At 59.2% G+C, this 21008-nt stretch overlaps 1 protein-coding gene across 1 annotated transcript in view; it reads left to right on the top strand.

Moving 5' to 3' along the window:
* Nucleotides 1-13405, top strand: part of COL11A2 (collagen type XI alpha 2 chain) — a 29884-nt gene extending 16479 nt beyond the window's left edge. The window contains exons 27-64 of the mRNA XM_075553847.1: nucleotides 39-92; nucleotides 381-488; nucleotides 1135-1188; nucleotides 1394-1447; nucleotides 2049-2093; nucleotides 2180-2233; nucleotides 2321-2365; nucleotides 2500-2553; nucleotides 2656-2709; nucleotides 2890-2943; nucleotides 3387-3494; nucleotides 3634-3723; nucleotides 3927-3980; nucleotides 4210-4317; nucleotides 4447-4554; nucleotides 4692-4745; nucleotides 4842-4895; nucleotides 5074-5181; nucleotides 5326-5379; nucleotides 5633-5686; nucleotides 5882-5935; nucleotides 6098-6151; nucleotides 6428-6535; nucleotides 6939-6992; nucleotides 7150-7203; nucleotides 7353-7406; nucleotides 8051-8104; nucleotides 8364-8471; nucleotides 8566-8619; nucleotides 8749-8802; nucleotides 9038-9145; nucleotides 9270-9323; nucleotides 9617-9652; nucleotides 9826-9879; nucleotides 9981-10248; nucleotides 11009-11121; nucleotides 11381-11587; nucleotides 12863-13405. Coding sequence (XP_075409962.1) covers nucleotides 39-92; nucleotides 381-488; nucleotides 1135-1188; nucleotides 1394-1447; nucleotides 2049-2093; nucleotides 2180-2233; nucleotides 2321-2365; nucleotides 2500-2553; nucleotides 2656-2709; nucleotides 2890-2943; nucleotides 3387-3494; nucleotides 3634-3723; nucleotides 3927-3980; nucleotides 4210-4317; nucleotides 4447-4554; nucleotides 4692-4745; nucleotides 4842-4895; nucleotides 5074-5181; nucleotides 5326-5379; nucleotides 5633-5686; nucleotides 5882-5935; nucleotides 6098-6151; nucleotides 6428-6535; nucleotides 6939-6992; nucleotides 7150-7203; nucleotides 7353-7406; nucleotides 8051-8104; nucleotides 8364-8471; nucleotides 8566-8619; nucleotides 8749-8802; nucleotides 9038-9145; nucleotides 9270-9323; nucleotides 9617-9652; nucleotides 9826-9879; nucleotides 9981-10248; nucleotides 11009-11121; nucleotides 11381-11587; nucleotides 12863-13003 — 2997 coding nt within the window. The 3' untranslated portion in view covers nucleotides 13004-13405. The remainder of the gene's footprint in view (nucleotides 1-38; nucleotides 93-380; nucleotides 489-1134; nucleotides 1189-1393; nucleotides 1448-2048; nucleotides 2094-2179; nucleotides 2234-2320; nucleotides 2366-2499; nucleotides 2554-2655; nucleotides 2710-2889; nucleotides 2944-3386; nucleotides 3495-3633; nucleotides 3724-3926; nucleotides 3981-4209; nucleotides 4318-4446; nucleotides 4555-4691; nucleotides 4746-4841; nucleotides 4896-5073; nucleotides 5182-5325; nucleotides 5380-5632; nucleotides 5687-5881; nucleotides 5936-6097; nucleotides 6152-6427; nucleotides 6536-6938; nucleotides 6993-7149; nucleotides 7204-7352; nucleotides 7407-8050; nucleotides 8105-8363; nucleotides 8472-8565; nucleotides 8620-8748; nucleotides 8803-9037; nucleotides 9146-9269; nucleotides 9324-9616; nucleotides 9653-9825; nucleotides 9880-9980; nucleotides 10249-11008; nucleotides 11122-11380; nucleotides 11588-12862) is intronic.
* Nucleotides 13406-21008: the final 7603 nt, after the last annotated feature.

Here is a 21008-nt window from a genome sequence, read left to right as displayed (position 1 = left end):
CTTTTACCTGCCAACCCTCCATCACCCTTCTTTCTCAGGGCGAGGATGGCTTTCCTGGGTTCAAAGGTGACATGGGCGTGAAAGGCGACAGGGTGAGTTCAAATCCCTTCACTTGTCCTCCACACTCATGTCCACGCGACCCTTTGCTCCAAAGTCCCCAGTCACCAGCCTGCCCCTGACACAGCCCAGCCCCAGGCACTCTGCAGGGTACGGCCGCCTCCTGTCCTCGAAGGGACCCTCCTCTTACCCGGATCTGCACCCTTCCTGTCCTCCAGGAGCCTCTGGGACACCCCTCCCAGGTCCTCTCACCGTGCCCACCTCTGCTGCCGGGGCCCACCGTCCCCACTCCCTGACACTCGCTCCCCCACTCTCTTGCCCAGGGTGAGGTTGGAGCTCCTGGTTCCAGGGGAGAGGATGGCCCTGAGGGCCCAAAGGGACGCACTGGACCCAACGGGGACCCTGGGCCCACCGGGCTGATTGGCGAGAAGGTGATGGGGAATGAGGCACCCCTGTCTGGGCGACAGGAGAGGTCTGGGAGCTGCTTCGGGGTGTCAAAGCTGGAGTCAAGGAGGCAGTCAGTTCACTGCTGGCTCATCGCCAGCCCTGTGGGTCTGTGAGCCGGGTCTGTTGACGGAGCACAAAGCCCAGTCTCCCTCCTGCTGGTGGTTTCCGACCCATGACCGTGCGGATCACAGCCTAGGGTATAACCCCGACACCGCCCGGGCTCCTTGTGAGTCAGTCAAGGGGCCTTGGGCTACGTTGCTTTCTGTAGACACGGCCCCTTCTGAGCGCCCAAAGGTGGAGGGGAGGGTATAAGAAATCAAGGTGGTCGCTGCCCGAGGAGCTGACAACAGAAGGTGGGGACACCGCCCCCAGGCTCCCACAGAGCAAGAAGCACAGAGAATGAAGGGCAGGAGGCACGGGGTGACCAGGGCAGGTTCTGAAGGTGGGATGAAGTATCTGGAGCTGAGCTCTGAGCATTTGAGTGGAGGGCCACAGTTTACCCTGGGGAAGGCCACGCAGCTGGCGGGGCTGGAGTACTGCTGCTGCTGGTGTGTGTGTGTGTGTCTGTGTGTGTGTGTGTGTGTCGGCTCCCTAGAGGCCAAGTGCTCACGGCCCCTGTCTTCTCCACAGGGCAAGCTGGGCGTTCCCGGTCTGCCCGGCTACCCTGGACGCCAGGGCCCCAAGGTGATGATGCCATGTCCCTTTGCTCCCCTTCCCCTTCCCTGGGGGGCCCTAAAGGGCATTCAGTGCCCGCCTTCTACTGAGGCCCAGAGCACAGTGGGGCCATGGGTTCTTGGCAGAGCCCAGGACTCCCACACCACCGCCCTGCCTCTCCTGGGCCCCTGATTTCCTGCCTTCTCAGTTTTTCCCCTTCTCCATCCCCCCTCAGGGATCTCTGGGATTTCCTGGGTTTCCGGGAGCCAGTGGAGAGAAGGGAGCCCGGGTAAGCTGGCGCTTGGGAGGGGAGGGTGGTGGAGGGGCCGGCTAGAGGGGGGCTTGGGAGGGGAGGGTGGTGGAGGGGTCAGGTAGAGGGGGGCTTGGGAGGGGAGGGTGGTGGAGGGGCTGGGTAGAGGGGAGCTTGGGAGGGCAGGGTGGTGGAGGGCTGGGTAGAGGGGGGCTTGGGAGGGCAGGGTGGTGGAGGGTCGAGGTAGAGGGGTGCTAGGGAGGAAGGGTGGTGGATGGGTTGGGTAGAGGGGGCTTGGGAGGGCAGGGTGGTAGAGGGGCGAGGTAGAGGGGTGCTTGGGAGGGGAGGGTGGTGGATGGGTTGGGTAGAGGGGGCTTGGAAGGGCAGGGTGGTAGAGGGGCGAGGTAGAGGGGTGCTTGGGAGGGGAGGGTGGTGGACGGGTTGGGTAGAGGGGGGCTTGGGAGGGCAGGGTGGTGGACGGGTTGGGCAGAGGGAGCTTGGGTGGGGAGGGTGGTGGAGGGGCCAGGTACAGGGGGGCTTGGGTGGGGTGGGGAGGGTGGTGGACGGGTCATGAAGGGGACGTCATGGGAGAGGAACCCGGCCGGGCCCTGGGTGACTGCTCTCTGCTCCTTTTCTCCAGGGCCTATCTGGAAAATCAGGGCCTCGGGGAGAACGTGGCCCCACGGTAAGTGCTGCAGGGAGACGGAGCTGGGAGCAGGGTCCAAAGGGGTTGCACATGGGTCATTCTGACAGTTTGCCCACTCTCTCTAGGGCCCACGGGGTCAGCGGGGGCCCCGAGGAGCCACCGGGAAGTCCGGAGCGAAGGTCAGTGGTACTGACTTGGGCCCCTCCTCCCAGCTCACTCTCAACCCCTCTAGCCTCCTTATTCCCTGACTCTGTCTACCCCCCCAGGGCACATCAGGTGGCGATGGCCCCCACGGGCCCGCTGGAGAGAGGGTGAGTATGTCTTGTAGCCTCCCTGTTCTCAGGGTCCCCAGAGAGTCCGGGTGGGGCTGGCTTGTTCCTCCCCCAAGAGAAGAAGCATTGTTTCCCGGCTAGCTCCCCGCAACTCAAAACATCTCTGTCTCTAGGGTCTTCCTGGACCTCAGGGTCCCAATGGATTTCCTGGCCCGAAAGGACCCCCGGTAAGCTGACCTCTGGCCTTTGACCCACCTTGGTTCTGTGGCCCCTTTCCCCCCATTACCCTCCCCAGCCTGGAGTTCACCTGACACCCGAACCTTTTGCAGGGTCCCTCTGGGAAGGATGGCCTGCCGGGACACCCGGGCCAGCGAGGAGAAGTGGTAAGTCAGATCCCTGATTGTCCATCTTCAGTCAGTGCACCCCACGGGAGGACCCTCTGGCAGAGTGGTCAGCACCCAACAGGGCGCAGCCTGCCGCCCAGGACTGGGGTGGGGTGGGGACCTGCTTTTCCTCCATTGTGTCTGTGGCTCCACTGACCACTCGTTCCTCTCCCCCTTCAGGGTTTCCAAGGGAAGACCGGCCCCCCTGGACCCCCAGGGGTGGTGGGACCTCAGGTACGCCTGCCCTTGGAGAGAATGGATCCAGGTGGCGGGACCTGTCTGTGTGCCCATCTTCCTCCTCTGAATCACACAGTCCGGCCTCTGGGTGGCCTGACCTGGAGCTCTGGGGATGGAGTCATATTGGGGGCTGGGGGTTGGGGCCAAATCCTGAGCTTTGTCTGGTTCTGAGCCTGCCCCTCCTCACCTCCCAACTCGGAGAAGAGAAAGGTCTTCGTCAGAAACACAGTGATGCCACAGTGGGGAAGGAAGATGGTTCCGGGGGTGGGGGGCTCCCAGAAATTTCCCCACAACCTTGGGGCTGCTATAAAGGGATTCTGGAGGTGGGTGAATGGATGGGACTGCGTGTGGTATTAAGATGACCAGTCTGGCTTCTTTGGCAGACAATGGGTGGGTGGGGGGAAGGGTCCAAGCCTGGGGTCTCTCTGCCCTTTTCCCAGGGAGCAGCAGGAGAAAGTGGGCCCATGGGGGAGAGAGGTCACCCAGGCCCACCAGGGCCCCCTGGAGAGCAGGGACTACCGGGCACATCTGGAAAGGAAGGGACCAAGGTCAGTGAGAGACCGGGAAGAGGGGGGACAGGGACCGGGGTTGGAGTTTTTGAAGGGAATGGCCTACGGGGGGTCTGCAGGGCAGGGAGCTCTCTGCCCAGTTTGGCACAGGGCTGTGGCTCACCATGTTTCCTTTCAGGGAGACCCTGGTCCCTCTGGGGCCCCAGGGAAGGATGGTCCTGCAGGTCTGAGGGGATTCCCAGGAGAGAGAGGCCTCCCCGGCACTGCTGTGAGTGTCACTCCCGACCCCACTGCTGGGGCCTCCCCTGCCCCTCCACCCCCCCACCCTGTATCACTTTCTCCACCCATCTGGCCTGTGTCTCCCCATCCACCCCACCCCCACCCCCGGGCCATCCTGCTTCCCTGCATGCCTCTGGCACCCCCTTCCCACCTTCCCACCTCACCCCTGCTGCCGGAATGTCTGCTTCACAGGGTGGATCTGGTTTGAAGGGGAATGAAGGTCCGGCCGGCCCTCCTGGCCCTGCAGTGAGTCTGGGCCCCTGGGAGCCAGAGGGAGGGGCTTGGACAAGGAGGGGCCTGGAGCAGCATCTGGATGTAGACTCGGTGGTGTCTATGGGGTTGGGAAGCTGGAACCAGGGATCAGCCAGGATGCATCCAGTTTGGGGTTCTTCTCCCCGGAACCGCCCTCGGAGCTCTGCAGGTGTGGATGGGCTGAGGTCTCCTTCCGGAGGGTCTGACTCTATCTTTCCCTCAGGGATCTCCCGGCGAGCGAGGTGGAGCAGGATCTGGGGGACCCATTGGTCCCCCAGGACGCCCAGGACCACAGGGTCCCCCTGGAGCAGCAGGAGAGAAAGGTGTCCCGGTGAGTGTAGGGGACCCCTAGGGAGGGACATTGAGGGGGTTCTCTGCACCCAGGGGTGGTGGACCACGGAGGGGGTCCTGTGGGGTGTGGGTGCTGCTCCAGGCCTTGACCTCCTTTCTCTCTTCATAGGGTGAGAAGGGGCCCATGGGTCCCACTGGTCGTGATGGGGTCCAGGGCCCTGTGGGACTGCCCGGTCCTGCTGGACCTCCAGGCGTGGCTGGAGAGGATGGAGACAAGGTGAGGGCACCCCTACACCTGGGGCTCAGTCATCTTTCTAGATGAGACTGCTGATCTAGGCCTGACGCTGAGCCCTGTCTCAGTCGTCTCTCGATTCTGCCCCCCTCCATCATCTTGCCTCATGCCATCTCTTCCAGGGTGAGGTGGGGGACCCTGGACAGAAGGGCGCCAAGGGGAACAAGGGTGACCACGTAAGACATTGAAGACTGCCTTCTCGCCTCCGGCCTGAACCTCTGCCCGCCCGCTCCCCTCCCTGTCTGCCCATCTGACTCTCCTTTCCCCTCCAGGGCCCTCCGGGACCTCCTGGGCCCATTGGCTCTGTGGGGCAGCCTGGCACAGCGGTGAGTGCCCAGCCCTGGCAGGCTTAAGACTGCCCGCAATTCCTCTTCCGCTCTTAGGGGCGAGGCCGGGTACAAATGGGGACTCTGGGCTTGGTGTCCAGTGATGTGGGGTTTGTGGATAGAGGAGCCTTGACCTATGACCCATGAGCTCTATGTCCTTGCCTCTGGCCCCCTTCAGGGAGCAGATGGGGAGCCCGGAGCCCGAGGACCTCAGGGTCACTTTGGAGCCAAAGGTGACGAAGGAACAAGAGGCTTTAATGGGCCGCCAGGACCGATTGGCCTCCAGGTGCGCTGGGGGATCGGGACTGAAAGATGGGTCAGATGTTTGCCCCAGACCTTGTCGCGGGTCTGGGGAGGGCTGGGTGGTGGGGGAGAGGGCTTGGTGGGATGTGTTGCCTCACTTGGGTCTTCCTTATGTTTACCTGGACAGGGTTTGCCGGGCCCCTCCGGCGAGAAGGGGGAAACAGGAGATGGGGGCCCCATGGTGAGTATAGCCCAGATGGAGTATGGCCCCAGGACTCTGCTAACCACCCCCTGACATCCAGGCTCCACCCCAGCCCCCGTGACCACTGGCCCTTGTGACTGCCAACTGCCTCTCCTCTTTCTCCCTGCTCAACTGCCTCTCCTCTTTCTCCCTGCTGGTCTCCTGCCAAGCCCCCTTCCCCTCACCCTGGGCCACCCCCCCTTTCTCTCGGTTTCCTTCCCCATCTCTGATGTATCTATCTGTTCCTCCCCAGGGACCGCCTGGCCCCCCAGGACCTCGAGGCCCCGCTGGACCCAACGGAGCGGACGTGAGTCCTCTTTGCCCTTCAAGTCCTGTGGTCAACGCCACCCCTCCTTTCCCCGGCCCACAGGCTCCAGCTTGGCCTCAGAGAAGTGGCCGAGCTTGGAGCAGACCCCTCCCGAGCTCACTGACTTTCCTGACGGACCTCGGGGCCTCTTCCCGGCCTTGATGCTGTCGGCAGTGACCCCTGTTCCTCTTCCAGGGTCCGCAAGGTCCTCCAGGAGGTGTTGGGAACCTGGGCCCCCCTGGAGAGAAGGTAATTGTGAAAGGGGTGAACGGAGAAGTTTTGTATTTGGGGCGTGATGAGGGTTGGGCTTGCACCCCTTTTGGCTTGGTGAGGCAGAATAAGATGAGATAGGAGGGAACCTTGGGGTCGATTTTTGGAGGAAAGTCATTTTTGACCTCAGTCTCCTTTCAGGGGGAGCCAGGAGAGTCCGGATCTCCAGGGGTCCAGGGGGAGCCTGGTGTCAAGGTGAGTGACCGTGCCCAAGCCCATGATCCTTTGCGCCCAGGGGTGTCTGCTCCCAGCCATTCCTTCTGAGGTCTGGGCCTGCGGGAGCTCCACCACCCTGTCTCCGAAGGGAACAGGGGCCAGGGGAACCCCCGCATGCTTCCGCTTCTGTGGGCTTCTTATGGTGACGGAGGGAGGGGTGTGGTGGAAGGAGGCTGAGGATGTCCTGGTAACAGGGGAGCCTCCCTGACGTTTAAGACTTCCACATGCCCCTCTGTACCTCCATGGCTCCTCTAGGGCCCACGCGGGGACCGTGGGGAGAAAGGAGAATCTGGACAGCCTGGGGAGGCGGGGCCACCGGGGCCTAAAGGCCCCACAGGCGATGACGGTCCCAAAGGAAACCCTGTGAGTTTGGGAATGGGAGAGCTGGGGATGCAGGTGTGTGCAGTGTAACCGCTTGGGAGTGTTAGGGACCCAGACCTGGCTGAGGGAGGCGGGGCCTAGAGGGGATGTTCTGGAGATGAAATTTCCTAGAAGGGACATGGGGGCCCAGGACCCAGAGTGTGAGAGGGAAAGTGAGAGACACCCCTAGTCAGTATCCAGGACCCAGAGAGAACCTGAGAGACGCCCCTAGTCAGTACCCTAGAAGCATTTGGAGCAGGGGGCACACGAGGTGGAGAAAGGGGGTACACGGAGGTGCAGGGGCCCCTTGCTGCCTGTTGAGAGGGAGAATGTGGCCCTCAGGGCCTGTGCTGGCTTTGGGCGGTCTTGGGGGGCTGTGGGCCTGACCTCTGTTCTTTTGAGTTAGGGTCCTGTTGGTTTCCCTGGTGACCCCGGCCCCCCTGGAGAAGGTGGCCCTCGGGTGAGTCTTATCCTGGGAGGGGAGGGGCCTATGGAGGGTCAGTGGTGTGGGAGTTGTGGGCACAGCAGGGAGGTCCTAGGATGGGAGAAGGCACAGTTGGTTGGGAGAGGCCAGCTGTACCCAGATCCACCTGACTTACCTTACATCATCCCTGCAGGGTCAAGATGGTCACAAAGGTGACCGCGGGGAAGATGGAGAGCCAGGACAGCCTGTAAGTGATGCACCACTTTCCTTCCCCTCTCCCCCCCACCCCAAAAAGGACCCAGTTCTTCAGACTCCTTATCCCAAGCCTCTGCCCCATTCTTGGGGGCACCCTTGGCTGGATGGAAAGCACTCAGCCTTGCTATTTTCCCTCCTTAGGGATCCCCTGGCCCCACTGGGGAGAACGGACCTCCTGGACCACTAGGGAAGCGGGTAAGCAGGGGAAGCAGCCCCCTTGTTGGGGTGGGTGGAGGGGGCAAGGGCGGTGGGATGGGCAGGGAGCTGCCTTCTGGGTTGTCCTTGGGGTGGATGTGTGTGTGCGTCTCAGAGTGTGCTGCGATCTTTGGGGAACTTTGTTCCCGGGTGTTGGAATGCAGGCACTTGCCAGGGCTGGTGTTTGCTGAGTGGCTGCTGAGACAGGCGATGGGGCACCTGGTGGTGGCTCTTTCCCAAATGTAGAGAATTTTCTGTTTGGACAACCTTACCCTCTGTGAACCAGCCCCTGGTGTATGCCTGAGCATGTGTAAGGGTGTGTGTGTGTGTGTGTGTGTGTGTGTGTGTGTGTGTACACGTGTCCCCAGAAGGACAGGCCGGGAGGAAGCAGTGGAGCCTGGCCCCCTCACTGGCGCCCCTGAGTGATGTGAAGAAGCCTTCTGGCTGCTGATGGAAAGGCTAGTGGCTGGCTTAAGTCCACCATAGCAGGAGCTCGGAGGAAAGGCCTGGAGATCTTGTCTGACTCAGCCACTGTGCCCGCTGGGGAGCACAGCCCTACTTGGACGTTCAAGGTTCCCGTCACTCAGGATGGGCTCCGAGGCAACAGTGCACTGTCTCATCTCTGCCATTTCCTCTGTTCTCAGGGCCCTGCCGGCACACAGGGGCCTGAGGGGCGGCAAGGAGGAAAGGGAGCCAAGGTAAGGGAAGGTTGCCTGCCCTCGACACACGGACATCCCTTTGCTCTTGCTCCTCAGACCTCCCCCCTCCCGACTCTGGAGGAGTTCCTCATGCCCCCCACCCATGTTGAGTCCCTGTGGGACCATGGTGTCCCCGTTCTTGTGCTGGCCCCAGGGGATCCTGGGGCTGTGGCCTGGCTTACCTGCTGCCTTGTACCCCTGTGTCCCAACCAACCCGCCTCCTCGGCCCTTTAGGACACAGTCCTTGTGTGTGTTTCAGGGGGACCCTGGAGCTGTGGGTGCCCCAGGGAAGACGGGCCCTGTGGGTCCTGCAGGCCCTGCCGGAAAGCCTGGCCCTGATGGTCTGAGGGGACTTCCAGGATCAGTGGTGAGTCATGGAGGCGTGGGGGTGAAGTGGTGGGGGTGTGTGGAAAGGATGAAGGACACTGCTCCTGACCCTTGCGGGCCCCTCGAACCTACAGGGTCAGCAAGGCCGCCCTGGGACCACGGGCCAAGCTGGGCCTCCAGGCCCCGTGGTGAGTGACCCCTGCTTGGGGGGTACTGGGAGCCCGGGGAGGCAGTGGGATGCAGCTTGGGCAAGTAGGGCATGGTGGGGTGAGAAACTGGTCAGCCCCTGGAGAGAGTGACGTCCTCTCTCCCCACAGGGACCACCTGGGCTTCCTGGCCTCCGAGGAGACGGTGGAGCCAAGGGCGAGAAGGTGGGTACGATGTGTGGTCAGGGGTCTCTCCCATCCCCCACACTACTGGAAGCTCTGGGGGGTCTGAGAACCCCACCCTTCTGCTTCAGGGCTCTGGCCCCAAGACCCAGGATCCAGATTCACAGCCTCCTCTCCCCAGGCCCTGCACCTTTCTCTGTGGCTTCTGAGGCCCTGAGGCCCCTGCATCCCCAGTGTCTTCCCGCTGCACCCCCTGACCTCCTGTCCTCTTCTCCAGGGTCACCCGGGTCTCATTGGACTGATCGGACCTCCCGGCGAGCAGGGCGAGAAGGGTGACAGGGGGCTTCCTGGCCCTCAGGGCGCCCATGGACAGAAGGGAGAGACGGTGAGCTGGGGGCTGGAGGAGGGTTGGGGGACTCACGTTGGGAATGGGGAGGAGGTGGAGGTGGAGACTCTGAGGTGGGGAGAGTGGGGGGGACACGAGGTGAAGCCGGCCCTCCTTTTCCTAGGGTATCCCAGGAGCATCGGGCCCCATTGGTCCTGGAGGGCCCCCCGGCCTCCCTGTGAGTACCCTATCTGTTTTTCTACACCCCATCACACCTGTCTCTAATCCGCTGGCAACCTCGATGGCAAGTGCTGGTCTAGCAGGCAGTGCCCACCCGTGGGTGGCCTCACGCCCCGAGGACTCCCTGCCCCACTGTCAGAGCCGTGGGGATGGTCCCAGCACCCGTCCCCTGCCCAAATTCTGCCATTCCCGAAGTCACCACAGCGCCGTGGACCCATCGCTCGCCTTTCCTTCCTCCGAGCCCTGTCCTGACGCTGCGGTGACCATGTCCTCCTTGTTCCTCATTCACAGGGACCTGCTGGCCCCAAAGGAGCCAAAGGAGCCACAGTGAGTGACCCAAGTCAGTTTTGACCTTTGACCCCCGACTGCCTCTCCAGGGCAAACAAATTCTCTCCGGTGGGGTTCTCACTCCCTACCGATGACTGGCTGGACCTTGGTGTGACCTTGAGCCCACCCTTGACCTCCTGACTCCTCTGTGACCTCACTTACTTCCTCGACAGGGCCCCGGGGGACCCAAGGGAGAGAAGGGCGTCCAGGGCCCACCAGGACACCCGGTGAGTGACAAGTTTGGGTGGGCTTCCTCGCTGTGTTTCTTTGCTTCTGGGAACCTCCCCCTGACATCCTCTCTGCCTTGGCCACCTGTCCCTCCCTGCAGGGCCCGCCGGGCGAGGTCATCCAGCCCCTGCCCATCCAGATGCCCAAGAAGACTCGGCGCTCAGTGGATGGAAGCCGCCTGATGCAGGAGGACCAGGCCGTGCCAACCGGGGGCGCCCCGGGCAGCCCTGGGGGACTAGAGGAGATCTTCGGCTCCCTCGACTCCTTGAAGGATGAAATCGAGCAGATGAGGCGGCCCACGGGGACCCAGGACAGCCCTGCCCGCACCTGCCAGGACTTGAAGCTGTGCCACCCCGAGCTGCCTGATGGTCAGTGCCAGCCTCAGCGGCACGCCAGAGGAAATACCAGTCAAATCTGAACAGTGGTCTGGGCACTGAACCACCCGAGAGGGTGCTGCAGAGTCGTGGGGAAGGTGTTGGGGCCCGGGTCGGGGCTGAGGGCCTTGGCACAGCGGAAGGATTGCGATCTTTGCACAAGTGACATGGTTTGGGCACAATGATAGGGCTTGACTGAGAACCAGGAGGATGGTAACTTCTTAGTAGAAGCCACCAGTGGCTCCGCGGGCGCTCTGCCTCCAGGAGGATCGCAGCCTGGGAAACCCCGTGGGTGGGGGCACTGTGTGCGGGGAGCGACTTCGTAGCACTTCGTATGGGCAAACCATGGGGCACCAGCCCAACAGCAGCCCAGTCTATAGGCAGGCCGAGGGGCTTCAAAAAGGTCATGGGAAATGGAATGCCAAGACAAGGGAACTCAGGCTTGCCCACAGCAAGCCACACCTGGCATGCAATGAGAACAGGCATGTGCTCCTCCCCCCTGATCCACGGCGCCTGTGCTCCTGGTGGGGCTGGGTGAGTGTCAGAGAACCCGGCAGAGACAGGGCAGGTGGGGGGGGGGGTCAGGCCATGGGGAAACTGTGGTTGGAAAGGAAGAATCTAGGGTCTGTGAGGGCGGGGTGTGGGGGGAGAGTCGAAGGGCTGGGTGATTGAGAACATGGTGGGGCAGCCTTGGGGAAGGAAGTGAGGCTGTGGGACCTGGGGACCCAGAGGCTTCCTCTTCGTCCCCCATCAGGAGAGTACTGGGTTGACCCCAACCAAGGGTGTGCTCGAGATGCCTTCCGGGTTTTCTGCAACTTTACGGCAGGAGGAGAAACCTGCGTGACGCCCAGGGATGATGTCACACAGGTGAGAGCTACCCCCTGACCGCCCCTTCCCCTGCCTCCCAGCACGTGGCCCCCTTGGGGTGAGTGGTGGCCGGGCTATGAGACCCAAGCAAGCTCCGTGCCCTTCGCCCCTGCACAGCCTGCTGTCCTGGCCTGAGACAATGCTGTCTCCTTCCCTTGGCAACTTTCTAAATCCCCTCGTTGCCTGTCCTTGGCCCCAGTGCTCCGGCTCCTCTGCAGGCCTCTGTCTCCCTTGACCTTGCCCCCCTCTCTCCTGCCAGTTCTCCTACGTGGACTCGGAGGGCTCCCTGGTGGGTGTGGTCCAGCTCACCTTCCTGCGTCTGCTCAGCGTCTGGGCCCATCAGGACGTGTCCTACCCCTGCTCTCGGGGGCCCAGGAATGGTCCCCTGAAGCTCCGTGGGGCCAATGAGGATGAGCTGAGCCCAGAGACCAGTCCCTACGTCAAGGAATTCAGAGACGGTTGTCAGGTGAGAAGCAGGAAGGGTTGGCTGGTGAGCCTGTGGGGCTGAGCCCCAGACGGTGAGGAAGGTGAGGGGCAGAGGCCCCAGAAGCAGGGGAGGAGTGTAGCTGGCGGTCGCTGTAGTTAGGTGCTATCCAGTCTGTTAGGTGCTGTCCAGTCTGTCCAGACTCCCCGTGACCCTGTGTGCGGCGGAATGAAACCCCGCCTGATCCTGCGACAGCCTCTCTAGTCTTGTCATGCCTGAACCCACTGTTGCAGCCACTGCGTCAATCCATCTTGTGGCAGCTCCTCTTTTTCCCTGCCCCTCGACTACCAAGCACGATGTCCTTCTCCAGGGACCGGTCTCACCCAACAACATGTCCAAAGTACCCGAGACAAAACCTCACCATTCTTGGTTCTAAGAAGCATTCTGGCCATACTGCTTCCAAGACAGAATCTTTCTTTTTTTGTTCTTTTGTTCCATATTCTTCGCCAGCACATAATTCAAGCACATCGATTCTTCTTCGGTCTTAGGCAAGGTCCAACATCCACAGATGGATGAGGCCATTGAAGAGACCAGGGCTTGGGTCAGGCCACCACCTGAGTGTTCAGAGCGACCTCTTTGCAAGAGGTCGTGTGCGGCAGGTGTGCCCAGTGCAAAGGGTCCTCTGATCTCCTGACTGCTGCATCCTGGGGCCTCGTTTGTGAACCCAAGCAGGAGGAAATCCTTGGCACCTCCCATCTTTTCTCCGTTTGTGAGGCTGTCACCCGCTGGTCTGGCTGTGTGGAGTTGGGCAGGATAGAGAGTATAGAATGCAGACTGTGGGGACGAAAGCCACATGATGTCTGGTGGGATCCAGGCGTGGGTCCACACACAAGAATCGCAGAGGGCGGGTCTTGCCGGCTTGCAGACACATGTACACACAGGCTGCATACCCACAGAGTCAAATCTCCACATGTCCCCAGAGCCTGCTGGATATAGTCACACAGCCACACACACACATCCGGACTGTCACCATATAGGTGTGCCCACAAGCATATGGACGCACATCCACCTGACCACCCACAAAAACCATGGATAAGATAAACCCACGGCCAGACAGACACATGCGTACAAACGCCGACCTTTCCCAATCCTACCCTTAGGAAGGTGTTTTAAGAAGAAACTTAGCAAGTCTGTACGGGAGACAGGGACTAAGGGAACCCTAAATGTCAGAGTGCTCAAAGGGAGTAGTGAACTTGAAGTTGGGGATCCTTACGCCTCCATCACACTCAAGCTTCCTCCCCTCTCCTTCTTGTCTAGGTGCAGCAAGGTCGGACAGTGCTGGAGGTGCGGACACCTGTCCTGGACCAACTGCCGGTGCTGGATGCCTCCTTCTCAGACCTGGGGGCACCCGCACGGCGGGGAGGGGTGCTGCTGGGACCCGTCTGCTTCATGGGCTAGGACCTTGTCTACCTGACCCTGCCCATCGGAACCAGGCCCACCTGGAATCCCATAGCATCAGCCACGTGCCACCGCCCAAGAGAGCCTCTCACCATCTAAGAGGCTGTGGGCCGGGCACTGAGAGCCCCCCTGGCAGGGGCCGCCCCGGGGAAGGGTGAAGTGGGACTTGGGACCCCTGGGGTGGGCATCAGGGGTGGCACTGGGGCTCTTGGCCCCCCCATCTGGTGCTTATGACTTGTCAGAGAGCTGAGACCCTTATTTAAAACTCACTTCCCAACCTCGCCAAACACGTGGAAGAGAAGAGAAAGGACACTGTGTATTTTGTATTTAAAATGAATTATATTAATTATTTAAAGAGCGGAAAATGAAGTAACAAACAAAAAAAAGATAAGAGAAATGCCAATAAACAGCAGCGGATGCTGGAGACAAGGCTGTCCAGGGGTGAGTCCCTGGCACTCCATCCATGCCTCAGGGCCTTCCTCAGTGACTGTGTGGGTGTGTCTGGGCTGAGCTCACCCCCCTGACCACAGCACCTGTAGCACCCACTGTGAACCTTGGAATATATGGCCTCCTTTGCCTCAGGCCTCTGACTCTCTCTCCCCAGTGTGGGGCTCTTTCATCTCTACCTGCCCAGAGCTTGCTTCCTGGGCCAGAGTACCTGCTGTCTTTTATTGGTCTGCGTCTGGCATGGACCCCCCACCCCCCACCTCCGGGGAAGGAATCAGTGGTGAAGGGACCGGTCAGGGTACATAGTTAGCAGGTTGTTGGAACGATCCAAGTTCTTCTGTGGGAACTGGTCACTTGCGGCGACCTAGAGGAGCCCCTCCCACAGTATCCCATTGGCATTCTGGCCGTCCAAGGCCAGTCCCTCCCCTGGACACTTCTCATTTCCCCGGAGTCTGCAATTAAAGGGTTACTGCCTGGCCTATGGATGGGGGGTGGAGAAGGGGGGGTGCTCCAGGACACTATGTAGCCCTATGACTAATATCCATTTGGACTGACAGGTAAATCATGTGATGGCGTCCTCCTGGTGTGTGTGTGTGTGTGTGTGTGTGTGTGTGTGTGTGTGTGAGTGTGAGTGTGTGTGTGTGAGTGTATGTGAGTGTGTGTGTGAGTGAGTGTATGTGTGTGAGAGTGTGTGTGTGTGTGAGTGTGTGTGTGTGAGTGTGTGTGTGTGAGTGTATGTGTGTGAGTGTATGTGTGTGAGTGTGTGTGTGTGTGTGTGTAAGTATATGTGTGTGAGTGTGTGTGTGTGTGTGAGTGTGTGTGTGTGTGTGTGTGTGGCCTATGTTGCTCCTCCTCCCCAGCTGAGCTCTAACTAGGTGATTAGAATCTAGAGACCTGAGCATCAAGTACAGGATTACAGACGCCAGTGACAAACCTGGCCTCCTAGGACATTGGGGCTCAGGGTTCCTATGGTCCAGGGCTCTGTCTGACATCAGCTGGGGGATGGTCTCTGGGTGAGGATGGGTCTACCTCAACCTCCCCCATCCCAGACCTTTAGGACTGGCAGGGCTGGAAGGATCCTTCAAGGACTCCACTGCCTCCCTGCCCTGGAGTCAATTCCAACTCACAGGCGCCCTACAGGGCAGGGTAGAACTATCCCTCAATAGATCTATCCCCTGGGGATCTTTAAGAGAACAAAAAGCCTCATCTTTCTTTCCAGAAGCAGCTGGGGTTTTGAACCACTGATCTGGAAGGTAGCAACCCAACTCAACCATGGGGGCCTCCCAGTCTCCTTAGAAGGAGCCTTAAGTGGTCTCAACTCCGTGTAGATGAAGAGACTGAGGCGCACTTCCAACACAGCCTTTAGCTCGTTGCCACACCTCTTGGGTTTGGGATGTCTTGAACAGAGAGCCAAGGCTGAGGCCTGACCCCCGACCCTGGGAGCATGCCAGGCCTCATCGTGGAGGCTCCAGCTCGTGTGCCCTGTGTGCCTTCCCCTCCTCTCCGCTCTGGGTCAGCCTCACCCCTCTCCTTCCCAAGCGGCTCCTCATCCAGCCTGTCCAGCAACTCCCTGCTTCAAGGGCCAAGGTCAGGGTCAAGGTCAGGTGTCTGGTTGGGCCCCTCCTACCTAGGGTTGGCCTCTTCCACTTCTGGGGCTTCACCTTCTCACTAAGTCCCAGGGAGCAAATGAAGCCTCGGGGGGCCTAGAGCCCCACTCCACCTGGGATGCCCCTTTCCTTGCTGGATTGCTGGTTGCTTGCACCCTTGACCCAGCCTCTCCTTTTCTCCCATGACTACTGCTGGCATCCCTGATGGCGGCCTCCCGAGCATCTCCTCCCTCAGTGCCCCTGGAAACGGATGCCTTGCGGTCCTGCACTGCCTGGGCAGGGTGCGGTGGGGGTGGGATAATGCAGGGAAAGCCTCAGGCGTGCCTGAGAGCATCCCCCCACCTCTGCTGCCCACGCGCCAACGGACTCGCAGGACCTGCCAACCGGCCAGCGGAATGCTCCATCCTTCCAAACCCCATCCGCGGCCATCCACTGGATTCCTCCTTAGGGCGACCCCCAAAGGGAGCAGACGGCTCCTCAGAGTTTCCAAGCTTCTTTCTTCCACTGAATGGCTAGTGGTTTTGAACCCCAAACCTAGGGCTGACGGTTCATAGCCCAACGCTTAACCCACCGTGCTGTCAGCCCCTCAGATCCCCGATTGCTATTCTTCCTTCATCACCCACTAAATTCCCATTCTCCCAACCCAGAAGGAGGTGGAATGGAGGCAGCCCCTGCTGAGGTCTTGTCTATGGTGGGGGGGGGCAGTGGTGGGTGGATGGGGTATCTGGGATCACCCACTTTATCTTTCCCATGTCCAAGTCTCGGGGCCGCAGACACACTCCCTGCACACACCGGCCTCGTCCCCCACGGGGGCCACAGCGCCAGAGAAGGTCAGACCTGGATGGACACTTCCATCCGCACCCACTTCCAACCTGGCCTGGCCAGGGGGAAGCCTCCTCCGAGCAGAGAGCCCTCTGCGTTGCACCCACAGAGGTCACTTCCAGCGCACAAAAGAGAGTGTCCCCTACAGGTCACCTTTGGCCAGGAGCTCTGGGCTTTTCTCCATGGAGACAAGGCCACGCTGCCACTCACACAACATTTACACACGGCGGTGGGCTCCCCAGGCCAATCCACAAAAGCCTCTTTGACCAAAGTGCCAACCCTCTCTACACAGCCGTTTTACCAGCGATTCTGTGCCAAGCTGCCCCAGCAGATGCCAGGGCCAAGTCCCTCCCCTTGCCTTGGGGCCTTCTTCCTCCCCTCCCCCAGGCCTGGGCGGGCGCTGAGGCAAGGTGGGAAAGTGTTTAAGGGCATCGCTCCACGGCAGTGGAGGCTGCAGGGTGGAGTGGGTTGGGTGTGGGCAGTGCAGGCGCCCTGACATTCAGGCCTGTGGTTTCAGAGGCTTCTGGGCAGCGGAGGCTTCTGGATGGGGTGGGGAGGAGGTAAAAAGAGAGCGGCAGAGGCGTTGGTTGGGGAGCCACTTTGAGGAGCCCACAGAACCCACAGTCTTGTGGGAGGGGCTGAGTTCTCAAGTCTTGAGTTTAACTGACCCCCCCACTCCCCCGTAAGTCAGGGGCAGTGGCGGATGGCTTTAGCAAAGGAAAGTGATAGTGTAGGATTGTGGGCCAGCGGGCGCTGCCCAGGCTGGAGGAGGGCATTTGAGGCGCTGGAGGGAGGCTCCAGGCCAACAGCAGGTTTGGAGGACCAGGGCGGGCAGTGTGGGCACGGGAAGGGCAGTGAGAATACAGAGAGAAGGCCGAGGGGAGGAAGCCTTCTGTCGGCACACCCTCAGGGCAACTCCTCTGCATGGTCTGATATTTTTGGCATCTGTGATTTATGGGTAAAAGGAAGCTTACAAATTATGGAACTACGCCCCCCCCACCCCGCCAGCCCCCAAGTTTCTTGAGTGGTGCAAACAGTTGAACGTTCAGCTGCCAACGGAAACATTAAAGTTTGAGTCCACCCAAAGGTGCCTCGGAGCAAAGGCCTGGTGATCTACTTCAGAAAAGCCAACCACTGAAAACCCAGGGGTTCCTCGTGAGTCAGAACAGACTCAACCGTAACTGGTCCGATTTGGTTTGTGATTTATGTCATTCAACCCTGGGCACTCCAAAGCCCAGAGAGCCTGGGCTGACGGCCTCTGCTTTCTCCCCGCCTGGGCTGTGTTGCATGCTGGGACTTGTAATGTTTGAATGGAGCAGGGCTGATGTGGGTGGGGAGGAGCCGGGGAGGGGGTAGGTGTTGCACGCAGTAGGTATTGGAGGGGTGGTGACCCGGTTTTGTGGGGCGCAGCCCCCGTTCTTCAGGCCTGTTGTGGTCAGCAGGGGTGCCAGTGCCCTGTTCCCCCTACTTGCAGGCCCCGCTTTCTGTGTGCAGGGTGTGGGCACCCTGGCTGGTTCTCCGCTCAGACCTCCGGGAGTGAGTAGAAGCCCCCACGGCTGCTTCCGTCGGCCTCTGTTACCTCCCCTCTCATCTTCAGGGTGGCCTTAGCCCTGTTCCAGCAGATGGCCCTCTCAGTAAGGAAGCCCAGACCTTGAATGGAGATCAGGAACATTTGTAGTTGTGTTCTCTATAGGCTCACCCCTGAACAACTAGGCTGATAGAATGATATCAGTTCTCTCCTCAGCGACAGCCACCGGCCCACCACCCTTCCTCCCTTCAGGAAGCAGCTCAGTCCATTTCTGTGTCCTTGCTCTGGTCTCTCCATCAGCAACACCAGTTTCCAGGCTGACAGGAGTCCGCGGGCGGTGGAGTCAGCGGTTAATGGATGCACTTGGCTGCTAACTGCAAGGTGCTAGCCCATCGGGGGTGGCTCCTCCTCCCTCCAATAGGCCAGCGCTGAGCTGCTGCTCAGGAGTCAGGACTGGTGAGCTCGTTTTGGAAAACCAGCCACTGAAAGTCCTGTCGAGCACAGGGCCGCCCTGCGCTGGAGCTGTCTCGGCGACCAGGGTTTGGTTTGGGATTTGAAATGTCCAGGGCAGAGGTCTTTGGACTTCCAAGAAGTGGATGGCTTTTCCATCCATTAAAGTGAACCGTTGAAGTACCGTTGGATCTAGTGGCATTCCCAGGGGCCTGAGCTTCATGAAAAGGTGTGTTCTAGGCCCACGTTTTATCTATGGAGAGCTCAATCTCCACCGAGAAGGGAGCTAAGTCACAGGCGATGTATTTCTTTGTTGGGTTCGTGCGCCCCCAGGGTCCAGGCTATGGTGCTGGGTCAGGTCTCCTCATGCTTACATTACCGATGAGAATAAAGAGCTATTCTAACTTGGCACTTTCCAGTTGTGGTTACTTTCATTGAGAGAACGAGGAGGCTTTCCACTCCTGAAAAGAGCTACAGTCTTGGAAACCCACAGGGGCAGCTCTACCTGCCTTATAGGATTGCTACGAATCGGCACTGAGTCCACGGCAGTGGGGCTGTTTTTGTTTATTCTTATTAACGTCTGGCAGGGGCGGGGGTGCTTTTTCAGAACCAAAAAGGCACAGAAACAAAGAAAGGGCCACAAGCAACACATGTATTTAAGAGACGTGCCAGGTTAGGGAGAGGGAAAACGGGCATTTCCCTGAGGCCCGGGGCCAGAGCGTTTCAGACAGGGAGGTCCAGGGTGGCAGGTGGTCTAGGTTTGGGGAGGTTTCTTCAGAGATGGAACCTAGGGGTGAAAGGGACACAGGTATTAGCTGGTGGGAGGACTCTGTTTTCCTAACAAGAGCTCCACCTTTATTTAGGTTGTCCGCGGTTGCTGCTTCTAACTGGGTTGTTCCACGACATGACCACAAGCTTCCTGCCGGAAGATGGGCATCGGCTCTGCTCTGTAAGGGAGGGTCAGACTCTGCACTGGGAAGAGAAGGGAGGGACACTAACCAGGCTCTCTTGGCTCCATCTCCTGTCTTTGGTGATTGGGGCCGCTCTGGGGGGTGGGGCATGCTGCTTCCTCTTTGCATTTCTACTCCTGCTGCTAGCAACTCCCCCCCCACCCCCCACCCCCGCCACCACCCCGTACTTAGGTTTCTTTTTTTTGTTCCCAACCATAAGGTAGGATCTGATTCTGAATCATGGAAACTCCAAAGGGAATTGATTATAAACGAGATTGGGGGATTGCAGGAGAGGCTGGCTCAGTAGAGAAGAAAGAGGGTATTGTGGGTGGCCCAGCAGCAGGGGTTCGTGGACTCTGTCCCCGCAGCACCATCCCAACGAGCACCCCTCTGTGGAGCTCCTTTCCACCTCGGTGCCTCTGGGTCCCCCAGTTCAGATTCCTGGAGCCACAATCAGGTAGGCCTGGAATGGATCTGCTGTTTCCATGTGAACCGATTTTCTGTGACTGGGTACCCAGAAGAGGGCCTGGGGCCAGGGTAGTATGCTGGGGTGTGTGTGTCACTATTTCCAGATAAAATGGTATTATTGAGACACCCCAAGAGGTGTCTGCTGTGGGATGGAGTTGTGACCCTTTCTTTGAGTTATGACTACCAACAATCTAAACAGACCCTTCAATTCCCCAATACCGCTTGGCTGCGTCTTTAAAGGGCCGTTTAATTGCAGCTACTTTGAAAATATCACATCTCGTGCCCAGCAGATGCAGCTGCAGCATGGGAAATTTTAGAAAGGGTAATCAGACTGGATTGTGTGACCGAGTTCCGACTGCGCATCCGTCTGCATGAGGTTCTTTCTGAAATCATCTGCGATGACCTCCAAATGGATAAATGTTGTATCGGCCGACCCATTGAACGGTCTGACATGCCTCGGCCCTGCCTGTCAGCTTTGGTGGCTGATGGACCAGATGAACGGACATAATCATGCCTGCTCTTGACTAATGAGCACCAGGGCCACACGACACTCCAGACGCTGTGTGTGTGTGTGTGACCCGCATTCCCAGAACTGCGGAAAAGCCCATTCAATGAATTGCAGAGAAGCAAACTCGAATAACCCAGGTCAGGAGGAGGTGGAATTATTCTAGAAACTTTCAGGTCCTCGGAATCTCCATTTGGTGGTCTCACGGCCTGCCTCCTCGGACCCTGGCTCCTCCGATGACTCGGATATTTAAAACAGTGCTTCCTATTCGATTATGTTTTCCTAAATAAAAGTGGCTTTGATCCTGTACTCAGCGTTTCTGGAATTTGTAAATGGTGTGCTTTGTTCACAGGGTCTTCAGCTGGGGGCTCTCTGTCCTGGGCTGCGGGGATCTCGGCAGCAACCAAGAGGAAGGTCCTTGGTGAGATGCAGTGACACAGTGGCTGCCACAGGTGGGCTCAAAGCCCAGCAATGATGTACGGATGGCACGAGGCTGGGCAGTTGGTAGTACGCAGGGTCTCCACGTGACAAAATGGACGGGACAGCAGCTAGCTGCCTTCATCTGTTGGGGAAAGCTCTCCAAACTCAGAAAGAACCAATCCAAGTGGGTGCTGGGGAAGTGCTTATTTCTGCATCGACTGAGAGGGAGGTGTTCTCAGAGTTCACATGCATGGTGGTTACATGTTCCGCTGTCAATGTGAGGATTAAGAGTGAAAAGGTGGGGGAGGGAGGGGGGAAATGAGGAGCTGATGCCAAGGGCTTAAGTGGGGAGCAAATGTTTTGAGAATTAGGGCAATGAATGTACAAGTGTGTTTTACACAATTGATGTATGTATGGATTGTGGTAAGAGTTGTATGAGCCCCTAATAAAATGATTTAAAAAAAAGAGTGAAGGGGTGGAGTCTAGCTCTCGATCAGGCTATAGTCAATGAGCCCTCTGCGTGGACATGGCCTTCTCCTGAGGATTCTGGGAACTCCTGTCTTCCTCCTTAGACGTGGAAGATGTTGTAGCTGAAAAGACACACGCAGCTCCGCTAGTGCCCAGCACTGAGATGCTCACACCACCACTGGATCCACAAGACTTCCCACCCACTGGACTGTGATCTTCCTGCATTCAGCATCATTGCATGTGTTTCTGAGTCTGCAGAGGACTTTATAGATTGGTATTGGACCTATGGGCTAATACTGGACTTATGGACTTGATCTGGACTGGGCTGGGATGTTTTCTC

This window comes from Tenrec ecaudatus, chromosome 7 (genome assembly GCF_050624435.1).
Source record: "Tenrec ecaudatus isolate mTenEca1 chromosome 7, mTenEca1.hap1, whole genome shotgun sequence".
Classification (NCBI taxonomy): Eukaryota; Metazoa; Chordata; class Mammalia; order Afrosoricida; family Tenrecidae; genus Tenrec; species Tenrec ecaudatus.
The sequence above is the reverse complement of the archived record's forward strand: the minus strand, read 5'-3'. Positions and strand labels throughout refer to the sequence as shown.